This window comes from Taurulus bubalis (assembly GCF_910589615.1).
Source record: "Taurulus bubalis genome assembly, chromosome: 16".
Classification (NCBI taxonomy): Eukaryota; Metazoa; Chordata; class Actinopteri; order Perciformes; family Cottidae; genus Taurulus; species Taurulus bubalis.
This window is the reverse complement of record NC_136604.1, coordinates 23,130,156-23,145,011: the sequence shown is the minus strand read 5'-3', so window position 1 is coordinate 23,145,011 and position 14,856 is coordinate 23,130,156. Positions and strand designations below refer to the sequence as shown.

The window sequence follows — 14,856 nt, the reverse complement described above, 5'->3', positions numbered from 1 at the left end:
GAATTATGTGTTTTGGTTCTTGTGATGCGTTCAAGAGCGTTTACACTTTCAGATGTGTGTGAACTTCTAATGCAGTGTGTTTTATTGTGTTAAATATACTGTGTGTATGTGTGTGCGCACTATTGGCCCGTTAGCCAACTCATCTGCCGTATATAATGGTCACCATTGTGGGTATAATGGTCACCAGTGTGTATATAATGGTCACCATTGTGTGTATAATGGTCACCATTGTGTGTATAATGGTCACCAGTGGGTATAATGGTCACCATTGTGGGTATAATGGTCACCAGTGTGTATATAATGGTCACCAGTGTGTATATAATGGTCACCATTGTGTGTATAATGGTCACCATTGTGGGTGTAATGGTCACCAGTGTGTATATAATGGTCACCAGTGTGTATATAATGGTCACCATTGTGTGTATAATGGTCACCATTGTGGGTATAATGGTCACCAGTGTGTATATAATGGTCACCAGTGTGTATATAATGGTCACCATTGTGTGTATAATGGTCACCAGTGGGTATAATGGTCACCAGTGTGTATATAATGGTCACCAGTGGGAATAATGGTCACTAGTGGGTATAATGGTCAATTAGTGGGTATAATGGTCACCAGTGGATATAATGGTCACGAGTGGGTATAACGGTCAATTAGTGGGTATAATGGTCAATTAGTGGGTATAATGGTCACCAGTGGGTATAATGGTCACCAGTGGGTATAATGGTCACTAGTGGGTATAATGGTCAATTAGTGGGTATAATGGTCAATTAGTGGGTATAATGGTCACCAGTGGGTATAATGGTCACCAGTGGGTATAATGGTCACTAGTGGGTATAATGTTCAATTAGTGGGTATAATGGTCACCAGTGCGTATAATGGTCAATTAGTGGGTATAATGGTCACCAGTGGGTATAATGGTCACTAGTAGATATAATGGTCACTAGTGGGTATATAATGGTCACCAGTGTGTATAATGGTCACCAGTGGGTATATACTGGTCACCAGTGTGTGTACTGGTCTGTGTGAGTGAATCCAGCAGAAGCTGACGTGAGGAGCCTCACAGAGCTGCAGCTTGCAGGCGTATTGTTGTGATTTCATCATATTTTCAGGTTCTTTCTTTCTTGTTATTCTTCCGTCACCTTCAGGTTTCTCTCTTTTCTTCTGACTATATCTATTGATCCGAGGAGCGTTCACTGGCCCTGAAACCTGCAGCGGGTCTCACATTCCTACAGGAATAAACACTTTAGGTACGCGTTAGGGGCGGGGCTACACAGTGATTGACAGGACTCTTTAATTGACACTTCAAACAATCATGAGACGATTATTTGTCGCCTGCAATCGTCACTAAAATGTCTTTTTACAGCTCAAAGAGAGTCTGCCACTGATGCAGCGACGGGAGCCGGGCGTTGAACCCAACGTGACGTCTCTGGTCGTTTTCTCTGCTCCCATTGGCCGAGCTGGGCCCTGACTGATGACATCATGAGCAGGACTCACCAGGTGGACCCGGTACAGGATGCTGATCCCCAGAGTCATGAAGGGTTTGGAGAAGTCGATCACCTTCTCTCTCTCCGAGGTGATGGTGAAGCCGGCGACCGCCAGGTCGGCTTTCTGAGGAGGACAGAGTTACATGTGAATATATAAATATGTCCATTATTGTTATTATTTAATAGTCATCTTGGTCCTCTCTTAGAATTTGGTCGACTCTCCGCAGGTTCATTGTGTTTTAAATGATGGATCTAAAGATCATGTGACCATTCAGTCGCACCACATCTTAACGTCAACAAGCTTTCATTCTTTTTCTCTCTCAATGAAGACGAGATGAGTCAAAAAAGACAGAGTTAAAAGAAAGATAAAAGTATAACAATCTCTTTAGTTTTGTTCACAAATAAAAGGAGACAACATGTTATAGAAAGGTTATTTTTCTTCTTCTTAAATGCAGCAGTTTCCTGTCCGATGCTGTGAACACACGCCGAAGAGTTTCACAATAAAAGCGGAAGACTTTTATTGTGAAGTATTAAGAGGGAATTAAAGGTGTTTATTCATTAAATTGTTTATCACTGTTTTATAGCTTCACTTCGACCACAAAATGAATCTGCTGGCTGTCAGACACGTCGCCCTGAAGTGCAACCACGACTACGGTTTAACTTAACGGTTAAAGTTAAACACCAGAGGATGTTTCGGCGAGACGGAGACATAAATCTGATTATTGAGACTAAATTGTCATCAGTCGTCCTTTTCATGGTGCGATCAGACGTCCCCGACGCCCTCAGCCGCGTCCTCGCTTCAATGTGACCCGTCTGATCGAGCGGTCATCAGATATATATTTCACGGTCAAAGCAGCGGCGGAAAAATGTCTGATAAACACACGAATGTGAATCCTTCACAATAAAAGTCCACCCTGTTATTTTTGCTGCTGTTCTTTCCTGCAGCGTCAGAAATAGTTTATTGCCAAGTACGTAAGCAAGGACAATAATAATGACACATACAAAATAGGAAAAATACAGGAAAATAAGATAAACAAACACATAAAAATGTTAAAAGTCTGTTATTAAAGTGTCGATCTTCAGTCAACAAAGTTGCTTCTGCTAATTCTGTGATAAACTTGTTTATTTTCCCCTCTAATTCTTGAAATTAAAAGTCCCTCAAAGCTTTTATTTTGTAAATTACGACTTGATGATCGTGGCGTTATCAGATGACAACAGTCTAATTAAGACTTTAAGTCAACTAAAACACAAACAAACAGGATGCTAATATAATTAAACAGACTAAATAAACATGTTTTTGCTGAGTCTGCAGCTTCTCAGCTGTCTCCAGATAAACAACCGTCTCTCTTTTTTTCACAAGATTGAACTCAAGATTCTTTCAGCCATAGGAGACGTGATTAAAAAAAGCTCCTTTGTTGGGATTGTTTGAACCTCCTCCTGAGGCCTTTAATGAAATATAGATTTCTTATTGAACAGAAGTCTCAGTTGTGACTGACGCAGGTGAACGGTGAGTTGTTACCGTGCGGCACCAGATAAAGAGCCTTTGTTCATCAGTGGGTGAATCACGGAGGTCAAACTGGCCTCGGCTCAAGCTGGGACCAGTTTGATTTAGACTTTGCACCTGGAGAAACCTGCACACTGCTCTTGTGTTTAAGAAGTCAACCATTAGTTTGATCCTTTGAGTCAATAAAAGCTCAGATTCGAGAGACACGTGTTGGAATTGGACATTTCCACGAGCACCACCGCATCATGTGGTCAAGACATGCAGCTGCCAGACTCCCTCTGGTTGTATAGAAGTCTATGCTTCATGTGTTCAGCTCCTGGTTCCTGCCCACCTCCCTCCACACACACCTCAGCCACTGGGCGTGGCTCCCTCGGATGTTCACCTGCCTCAGTGCTCCCTCTCCTTCTTCTCCCCTGTATGTTCTCCTCAGGTTGCAAAGTTGGTCACTAAGGCCAAAGCCTCCACCTGTTCTCTGGACCCCATGCCCACAGCCTTGGTCAAGGCGTGCCTACCTGCCCTGTGCCCCATTATGGTGAACATCATCAACTCCTCCTTGGCATCTGGTCTTGTACCCGACAGCCTCAAGATGGCCTCAGTCACTCCCATCCTCAAAAAGCCAGGTCTGGACCGGGATGACTGCAACAACTATCGACCGATCTCCAACCTCCCTTTCCTGAGCAAAATTCTGGAAAGAGCAGTGGCCGCCCAACTCCATCAATATATGGCCAACCATGAGCTCTACGAAACATTTCAATCTGGTTTCAGACCACATCAAAGCACAGAGACCACCCTCATCAAAATCACAAATGACCTCCTCATCGCTGCAGATTCTGGTCACATCAGCATCCTCGTCCTCCTGGACCTCTCAGCTGCCTTCGACACAGTCTCCCAACACTATCATTCCAATCTCATATCAGGTCCATCACCAAATCCGCCTTCTTCCACCTCAAAAACATCTCACGTCTCCGGCAATCACTCTCTGACTCTGTGGCAGAAACCCTTATCCACGCTTTCGTCACCTCCCGTTTGGACTACTGCAATGGAGTTCTGTCCGGGGTTCCCAGCAAAGCCCTGGACAGGCTCCAGTATGTGCAAAACTCGGCTGCCAGGGTTCTCACCCGCACCAAGCCCTGGCAGCACATCACCCCCACCCTCATCCACCTCCACTGGCTTCCGGTCAAGTCCCGCATCACCTACAAGATCCTCCTCCTCACCTACAAATCCCTCAATGCCCTGGCTCCTCAGTATCTATCTAACCTCCTCCACCCTTACACACAGTCCCGGAACCTTCGATCCTCAGGCACGAGTCAGCTCTCCATCCCTCACACAAAAATGAAAACTTTTGGGGACAGAGCCTTCAGTGTGACAGCCCCCACACTTTGGAACTCTCTCCCCATAGAGCTCCGCAACACACCGTCTCTGGACACCTTCAAAAAACTCCTCAAAACTCACCTCTTCACCAAAGCCTATGTCCTCTAGCTACTGTTGCATTTGTTATGTTTATATATGTCTTTGTAAAGCGTCCTTGGGTTTCATGAAAGGCGCTATATAAATCCTAGCTATTATTATTATTATTATTATTAAAGCTGAATTCTCTCTCCTGACCACCAGGGGGCGACTCCTCTGTTGTATAGAAGTATATGCTTCATGTGTTAAAGCTGAATTCTCTCTCCTGACCACCAGGGGGCGACTCCTCTGGTTGTATAGAAGTCTATATAAATGACTCTACTTCTCTTGATTTATTCCCTCAGTAAACATTGTATACATGAGTTTATGGGACAGCATGATTGATTTTGTTGACATTCTTGTATTTTAGTGGAAAGTCGACTGCTGTTGTAGTTTATCGTTTACATTGTTCATTCATTATGTTTTGTTATAATGTAAAAACACACATCAAAGAGCACTTTTTAATTTTCTTTGGTTCCCGGCAGCTCATGAATGATGGATTTAACCTTGCTGGGTAAACACGGCTCAGTGAAATTAAAGTTGGGAGATAATCTCATCACGTCAACAGTGGAGCGTTTATCTGGACCCCGGACACCTCGCCGCTCGTTAATTAACTCCTAATTGATTAACGAGTCCACACTTGTTCAACCAATTTCTCTCACTTTCATCAGACTCGTGTGTGTGTGTGTGTGTGTGTGTGTGTGTGTGTGTGTGTGTGTGTGTGTGTGTGTGTGTGTAAGCCGACGGTTGTGTAAGAGCTCTGAAATATTCAATGAAAAAAGCACAGTGTATGTGCGTGTGTGTTCCTGGACATGCTACATAGTGGGGACTACATGTCCACTACTGCAGAGTGAGGACGTTTTGGGAAAGCGAGGACTTTGTGACCGGTCCTCGCTTCTTGTAAAGGCCGGTTTGAGGGTTAAGCCTCGGTGTTAGTGATCAGGTTGAAGTTAAGATCAGGGGTCAGAACACATGTTACATGACAAAGGGTCCCCACAAAGATAGGAGCACAGGCATGTGTCTTTGACACTATGGTAAAGGGGGATGAAACAACCAATTCACAGCAGATATACAGTAATATATATATATATATATATATATATATATATATATATATATATATATATATATATATATATATATATATGTATATATATATATATATATATATATATATATATGTATATATATATATATATATATATATATATATATATATATATATATATATATACATATATATATATATATTTGTCTGTCCCCTACATATTTATATATAAAGACATATATATATTTATCAGTGGATGGAGTGTTGGTTCTATTGGAAATGGAATTATGGGTTTCTTATATATATATATATATATATATATATATATATATATATATATATACATGTGTATATACATATATATACATATATACATATACATATATATATATATATATATATATATATATATATATATATATATATATATATATACATATATACACATGTATATATATATATATATATATATATATATATATATATATATATATATATATATATATATATATATATAGAGAGAGAGAGAGAGAGAGAGAGAGAGAGAGAGAGAACATCTCTAATGTTTAATACATTTACATAAAAGGCATAAGGAGTCTCTGGCTTCAGATAAAAGGGTGTGGATACCTGCTGGCCTGTGTGTGTGTGTGTGTGTGTGTGTGTGTGTGTGTGTGTGTGTGTGTGTGTGTGTGTGTGTGTGTGTGTGTGTGTGTGTGTGTGTGTGTTCATGGTGAGGGATCCCGCTGTGTAATTGAAACAACTCTCTATAATTAGTAAGAAAAAAGACAGTTGATTAGCCTCTTAATGGCCTGCTTGTGTTCGCAATTTCCTCTTTCTGACACACACACACACACACACACACACACACACACGCACACACACCACCATTACATGGAGCTGACATAAAGTCTGTGTGTGTGTGTGTGTGTGTGCGTGCATGTGTGTGTGTGTGTGTGTTATTAACAGCAAACAGCAGTGACGTTTCTTTGCGTTACACACCACACACAAGTGTTTGTTTTTCTATACTTGTGAGGACCTCCAGCCGTTCATCTGAACCTCAACCTCAACATCCGACATGAAGATATAGAGACAATATGACGACGATAAAAACCAAACCGTTTCATGATCACAGCCCCGCGGCGCCCCCGTCGGACAAGAAAAGAGAAACATAAGTCAAGTGACGTTTCCCTTCGACATTTTTCGACTGCGCCGGCTTTCGTGAGCGAGGGAGGTTTCTTAGAACGCGCCACAAGTCTTACGTGGTAATTCATGCACAGTTAGATACCCAGCATGCACCAATCCGACCATTCTTTGGCATAAAGGTTATAACCTTTACATTTTTTAACCGAACGACACAGTTGTTTGACTGAAAGTGATTTTTTGGGGAGGGAGTTTGTGATAAAGTAGTCGATCACAATCCCTCCTCTATCGTGGAGAGTTACACTCAACGTCTTTGTTATTCCTCATATTTAGTTAGAGCGCCCTCTGGTGTTTGGGAGAATAATGCAGCGGACATTAATAACTATAAACACCTCTGTTCATGCTTGGAGCCTCTCGCTAAACAAAGAGTGGGAGTACATGATGATGAAGATGATGACGATGACGATGATGATGATGATGATGATGATGATGATGAAGCTACATTGTAGGAATAGCATGCCGACACCAGGAGGTCAGAACATGTCTCTGACAGACAAATTGGATTTCACTCGTTAATCCTTCATCAAGTTGAAGTACGACCACAAAAACACACACACACACACACACACACACACACACACACACACACACACACACACACACACACACGTCGATGATTGCACAATTGGTTCTGCGTTAGTCGTTCTTATGGTGAGACGTGGGCTCTGAGCGGGCCGTCAGGCGGCGCACAAGAATGGGCCAATTACACACACAGACAGACACACACACACACACACAGACACACACACACACACACACACACACACACACACACGTGTGTTAAGTGAATCCCAGTTTCCCGCTAGTTGTCTCTCAGGAAAGTGGCTCATTTTAAGTCAAGTTGGGTCCAATTAAAGCTGCAGAGAACTGCCTGCAAGTAAAGACGATAAGGAGAAGTGTGTGTGTGTGTGTGTGTGTGTGTGTGTGTGTGTGTGTGTGTGTGTGTGTGTGTGTGTGTGTGCTCCTGCAGTCTATATTTTAGAGGAACAGGTTTTACTTGTTTTGGTTTTCTACATTTCAACGTTTCCTCCTCCTCCTCCTCCTCCTCCTCCTCCTCCTCCTCCTCCAGCATCTCTTCCTCCTCCTCCTCCTCCTCCTCCTCCTCCTCCTCCTCCTCCCCCCCTCCACTCACCCGGTTGATCAGCTCCCCCACCATCCCGGTCCAGCTCCCGTTGGGCTCCGGCGCCCCGTAGACGCGGTCGTCCACCAGCTTGATCCTGAAGGAGAACTTCAGCGTGTGCGACAGCTCCCTCAGCATGTCCACGCAGAAGCCCTCGTACCGGTCGTTGCCTCGAAGCTCCAGGTAGTTGGACTTGTGCATCACGTACGGGTTCTCCTGTGAGGAGGGAGGCGGAGTCAGACAGCGGCCGAATCAAAGGGGGAGGAGCGATGAGTGCGGCTCAACGAATCACACGCTACCAGTATGGTGGTCACCACCAGCGTCTTGTTCGCTAGCGTCTCCGACGCGTCGAGGTCCAGCGACGTGGAGTTCATCACCAGCGTGTTGTTGGAGAACCAGGTACCGATCTGAGGAGGACGAAGAGGAGATAGAGGAAGAGGAAGAGGAGATTTAGGACGGAGCTGAAGGAGATGAAGAAGCAAAACCAGAAGGTGAACGGAGAGTAACGATCGACGAGCGGAAGCTGCAGGATCGATGCTGAAATCAATGGAGGCCGACTCCATCCCATGACATCATGACATCATGACCTCATGACCTCATGACCTCACGTGAGCCAATGTTGGTTCTTGGAGTCATTAGCTTAAGACACTGTGCTGTCGGCCCAGAAGACGTGTTGATAAAGAGCCCGTCGGGATTTTAAAACGTTTTTCCATCTTTTAAAAAAAGACCATTTCTCTTTTCCGATCAATATTTCCCGATTCACCAGTTTTTATGGCCTTGCCGGTGAGCATGTCGACCTTGAGGTGACCTCTGTTAGTCTATAACCTCTTAACGTGCCTCTGAGGTCGCAAAGCAACATGCAGGCCGCATCGGACCAAGTATGTTAGCATCGATCATAGTATTGATTCTATTGACGGATGAATGAGAGCGCTGCTTCCTGGCGGTTGTAAACGTCACGGAGAAGACAGTATTGATTCTCCTAAACAGGTGAGTGCTTCCCGTCCCGGAAAAACATCGTTAACGTCCCAACGTGCAGAGGGGTTTTCTTCTAAATGGTTTTCTGTTAGCTAATTTGAGTGGAATTGTCCATTTTCAGACGCTGAAGCTAAATGCTAACTCAACCTCTGAAGCTAAATGCTAACTCAACCTCTGAAGCTAAATGCTAACTCAACCTCTGGCCTCCCACTTGACCCCATTGGACCTCTGACCTCTTTGTGGCCCCCCGGGTGTTTCTCCAGGATCTTCAGGGTGTAATTGGTTCTCTGGCCTTTGCTGTTGAACTCAATGTGACCCGTCAGACCATCGTACTCCACCTGGTGAGACAAACACAGAGAGGGAGAGAGAGAGAGAGAGAGAGACACCGTTAAATGTTGTTTGCTGACAAGCTATAAATTAGCTTCACTTGGCTAGTCGTATGAGCATGATAACCCACTTTACTTGTGCAGTTGTGACACATAACACACACCACATACCCTTCATTAAATGTTACATCATATCTAAACGATACTATAATGGTTTCAGTAACACATGCATTCGAAACGGGAAGATCTAGCAGAACAATATTATATTTGACTAGAAATAACACAATTAGTAGATTTGAGTAATGCTGAAGTAAATGTTCCTTTTTTGGTTGAACTTGAACTTCAACATATTTTGCACCTCATCACGTTGACAGCTGATCTTTGAGGGAACAACGAGCTGAAGCTTATCAGCTGAATTACTTCTTATAAAAGAGTTAGCTTGTTCCGTTAGCGACAGAGCGAGCTAGCTCAGAGATCTACTGCCACTGAATGGCACGTTCAGCTAGCGCATTAGCAGTTAGCTCGTCCTATTTCACGAGGACGGTCGGATGCTCTGCTGCGTGACACATGCTCAAATATCAGAGCTCTCACACCTCGACCTGCAGAACGTGGAACATGGAGAGAGAACATGGAGACAGAACATGGAGAACATGGAGAGAACGAGGGAGAGAGAACATGGAGAGAGAACAAGGAGAGAACATGGAGAGAACATGAAGAGAGAACATGGAGAGAACATGGAGAGAACATGGAGAGAACATGGAGAGAACATGAAGAGAGAACAAGGAGAGAACATGGAGAGAACATGGAGAGAACATGGAGAGAACATGAAGAGAACATGAAGAGAGAACAAGGAGAGAACATGGAGAGAACATGGAGAGAGAACATGGAGAGAACATAGAACATGAAGAGAACATGAAGAGAGAACAAGGAGAGAACATGGAGAGAACATGAAGAGAGAACAAGGAGAGAACATGGAGAGAACATGGAGAGAGAACATGGAGAGAACATAGAACATGAAGAGAGAACATGGAGAGAACATGAAGAGAACATGAAGAGAGAACATGGAGAGAGAACATGAAGAGAGAACATGGAGAGAGAACATGGAGAGAACATGAAGAGAACATGAAGAGAGAACATGGAGAGAGAACAAGGAGAGAACATGGAGAGAACATGGAGAGAGAACATGGAGAGAACATAGAACATGAAGAGAGAACATGGAGAGAACATGAAGAGAACATGAAGAGAGAACATGGAGAGAGAACATATAATATGAAGACAGAACATGAAGAGAGAACATGAAGAGAGAACATGGAGAGAACATGAAGAGAGAACATGAAGAGAGAACATGGAGAGAACATGGAGAGAACATAGAACATGAAGAGAGAACATGGAGAGAACATGAAGAGAGAACATGGAGAGAGAACATGGAGAGAACATGGAGAGAGAACATGGAGAGAGAACAAGGAGAGAACATGGAGAGAGAACATATAATATGAAGACAGAACATGAAGAGAGAACATGAAGAGAGAACATGGAGACAGAACATGAAGAGAGAACATGGAGAGAACATGAAGAGAGAACATGGAGAGAACATGAAGAGAGAACATGGAGAGAGAACATGAAGAGAGAACATGGAGAGAACATGAAGAGAGAACATGGAGAGAGAACATGAAGAGAGAACATGGAGAGAACATGGAGAGAACATGAAGAGAGAACATGAAGAGAGAACATGGAGAGAACATGGAGAGAGAACATGGAGAGAACATGAAGAGAGAACATAGAACATGAAGAGAGAACATGAAGAGAGAACATGGAGAGAGAACATAGAACATGGAGAGAGAACATAGAACATGAAGAGAGAACATAGAACATAGAGAGAGAACATAGAACATGAAGAGAGTTCAATGTGACGTAAACACACAGAGAAGATTTTTGATCCAGAGAGAAAACGATGAAGAAAGTCGAAGAAAAAGTAAAGCAGACAGTTCAATATATTTCAGGAAAGGGAGGAGAACGGGAGGAGGAGGAGGAGAATGTTTCCCCAATTAAATCCTTTACTTTAATCGACAATGTAAACAAAAACATAAAAATCTGAGACCAGAAGTCACGTGACAACAAATCACTGAAACTTGGACTGAACTGCGGGAAGTGAACACATTTAAAAATGTAACATTGTAACATGTAACATTGTAACGTTTAACATTTAATATTTAAACATTTAACATTGTAACATTGTAACATGTAACATGCAACAAGGTGAACAGGTCAACACGTGGAGCCTCTTTTGTTCCAACATGGAGAACAACCTGTTGGGTGAATAGATTCCAGTGTTATCCAATTTTTGTTAAATAAATTGTAGAGGAGCAGGACCTTAATATTTATATTATATAGAAATAAAACTGTGATAAGACACCACCAAACTGCTCTGTGCTTCAAAGGGTTGAGGGAGATCTGAAGTCTCTAATCTTGTGTTCGTTAGGTTAAACCTAGCAGAGGGCTGAACCAGCTGCACTAGAACCACGTGGAACGGATCCATCGGAAATGTTGTGTTCAATGAAGACAGATGACAGTATTATGATGGGAGGAGCCTGCAAGACGCAGCATCACTTCCAATGTCAGGGCCACTGGAATCACTGGGATCACTGGGTCCACTGGTCCCACTGGACCCACCACAGGCCCGTAGTGCTCACCATGCGCAGGTAGTTCATGAGGCTGGTCCCGTGCTGCCAGATGAGCGGAGATGTGCAGCTCAGCGGCTTCACCCCGATCTCCTGGCTGCGGTTCAGCTCGCGCACGGCGCTCACCACCACGTGCACGGCATCGAACATCAGGGCCGAGGACAGCTGCAACACACGGAGGGAACGGGACAGTGAGACCAGTCGGCCATCTTGGACTGCTTTAACATGAAGGGTAGAACATGTCCTGTGAGATTCACATTGTCACTTCCTCAATCTGCCACTGGACCACTAACCACCTGCAGATGGAACTGGTGCAAGACCTGTGATCTATTCAAGCTTTGCACACTCACTTCAAATATGAATGTAGGGTATTCTTTGGATTTATTGGTAACTAGATAGTAAGTCATTTAAATACAGACGGATCGTGTGGAGGCAGAGCTGTGGGCGGCTGATAAGAAAGAAAGAAAGACGATGTCGGACTTTGTGTGATTGAAGTTAGTTACTGATAGTTTCAAAGCCGGATGACGAGGACTGATCACCGCTGAGAGAGAAAGACTGAGGCAAACGAAGCGGCTCTTTGAGCTCGTGGTCTGTCGGGAGTCGGTTCAACATCTGGCTCAGGGCTGGGCTTGAGGTCTACTGGAGGAGAACATGAGGCCGGGTGGAGCTCGGTCTTTGATCTTCAACGGTTCAGTTTCATCGTTGGGTTGGCAATCATTTTTTTCCGTAGGGTAATAATCGCATTGTGTTCGAATTAATCTTACGTAAAAATAAATGCCCCCGGTGTGTAAAGGCCTTCAATCAGGATTATGTGCTGACGTTGCAGATTGCAACCAACTGAAACTCCTCCCACTTCTCATCGACCGCCAGTGTTGGCTGTGTCCTCTTTGGGCCACCGTAGGAACACGAGCTAGCCCTAATTAACTGGGTTGTATGGTTCTAAACCCAACAAGCAGGATGTGAACCTCCTGTTTGTTGGTTTATGACGCTCTGTATGCACTTTAAGTACACACACACACACACACACACACACACACACACACACACACACACACACACACACACACAGAGTATCTCGTATCTGACATGTAGATTTGTTACAAGGACGTTCTCACATTCACACAAATAATGGTTTCTGCTCCACGCGTAACGTTTCAGGGTGACCCCGTGACCCCGATGCCTGTAACCATAGTAACTCTGAGCAGCGGGTCGCTAAAAGGGTCTGGAGAGGCGTTAAGTGGTCCGGCGGCTGCATGAGCTCATGATTCATGTCCATAATAAACACCGAACACGCGGCCGGCTGCTCCACACGCCGTGTTTGCCAAGCGCCGCTTAATGAGGAGACTTTGTTTTATTCCTGTGTGCGTCCATGACTCGCTCCTTTCAGGCTGGTGGGAGACATGATACATATTTATGTATTGGATTATGCCTCATTTGCACTTGTTAACCTTATTTCTTCATTTATGAAGTGATAAAAAGAGATATCTCTGTGAAAACCTTTGACTCTATTATGTCAAAAACATGAAACAATAATTTTGCACTTTTAAACAGACAAACTTGAAATACAAAACATTATTGTCTAAAGTTATTTTTGACTCGAGTCAGCTGCACACGCGGGTTTAAGGGGTTAAAATGTCGTTTTGACTGAAACTCTTCGTCAGATCATCAACTAACGACAATCATGAACTTCATTTCAATCAACTCCACCGTATTGATGTCTCTCTGCTTAAGTGAATACATATGAGAACAATACATCGTCCTGTTATCTTTGTTCACGCCGTCTGAGGAGAACGATTCATCCTGACGCTCCGTCCATCACGAAGGAGGAGAAACAACCAAGAGAAACAACCAAGATAAATAACGAGTGTCGTTTTCTATTCGTGGATGTTTTGTTGCTGTTGTTGTGATCCAGGGTTTGATGAGTTTAACCAACACCAGGAGTCTAAACTTCAGGATATTTCACCCACTAATGATGATAATAAAACTTTTAGAAGACTAGTGCCTCTTCTGAAAACTTTTAGAAGACTAGTGCCTCTTCTGAAAACGATCCTCAACAAATCCACTCATACTTGAAGATGTGAAGCAATTAAAGGTTGGAGTGGATCCTGTGGACCCAGAGCAGCTTCTGTCTGTTTGAGGTGAACTGTCGTTTAGTTTAAGCTTCCGTTTGATATGTTATTAATTTCCCTTTTAGCCAAATGCTCAGTTACAGTTACAGTGTAAAGGAATCAGGCTTTTATTGTGAAAGGTAAGGCCAGAAGGCGTGGATCTGGTCTGCGCGGCCTTTGTCAGGGTTGAAAGGAGCAATAAAGTTTCTGTGTTGTTTTGTGTCTGGTCTCAGATCAGCTGAGATGTGAACGAATACACAACGATTCTTATTTTCAGGTGATTAAAACACAAAAACAGAATATAATATTCCATTTCCAATAGATCCCCCTGAATGTGACACACTGTCCCTTTAAGAAAACCCCAAGCTCTCGTACCGCCGGCCCCGGGTACGGACTGATGTGGCAGCCTTCCTTCCACGACAGGTTGAGGCTGCGGATGAACTCCAGGTAAAAGGGATGGCTGACGTTCAGCATGGAGAAGCCCAGGATGTTGGACTGATCGCCCACCACGTCGTCCAGCCGGAGCAGAGGGAAGTCCTGAGGAGAGAGAGGAGTTACAGGAGAGAGAGGAGAGAGAGGAGTTACAGGAGTAACAGAAGTAACAGAAGTTACAGAAGCTGGAAATGTGTGGAGTGAGATCACAGCGGGGAGGAGACACCAGACGAGTGGCGGGCGAAGTGAACGCAGGAGGAGGAAGAAGAGGAGGAGGGAAACAAACCGAGGGCGTTCTGTCTGCAGGCTGCACAACGTAAAGTTCGTCTTTTACATTCAGAGCAGACTTACAGAGGAAGAGGAATACAGAAGAGAAGAACAAGGACATCAAACACCTTCAAAGAACTTCAAACAGTCCTTGAAGACGAGCGGCTTCTCACTGAGCTGCTGAAACAAACCAGAATCAAATGAAACGCTTATCTTCAGCTGTGCAGCGGAGAGAACGCCGAGTTTAAAGAGACACGACTTCAG

General features: G+C 43.8%; 1 protein-coding gene across 1 annotated transcript in view; it reads right to left on the bottom strand.

Moving 5' to 3' along the window:
• LOC306748945 (glutamate receptor ionotropic, kainate 5-like) overlaps positions 1-14,856 on the bottom strand; it is a gene marked incomplete at its 3' end in the record, with an annotated part of 52,097 nt that overhangs the window by 15,278 nt on the left and 21,963 nt on the right. Inside the window, 6 exon segments of the mRNA XM_079232177.1 lie at positions 1,499-1,612; positions 7,819-8,022; positions 8,106-8,213; positions 9,015-9,119; positions 11,798-11,950; positions 14,269-14,430. Coding sequence (XP_079088303.1) covers positions 1,499-1,612; positions 7,819-8,022; positions 8,106-8,213; positions 9,015-9,119; positions 11,798-11,950; positions 14,269-14,430 — 846 coding nt within the window.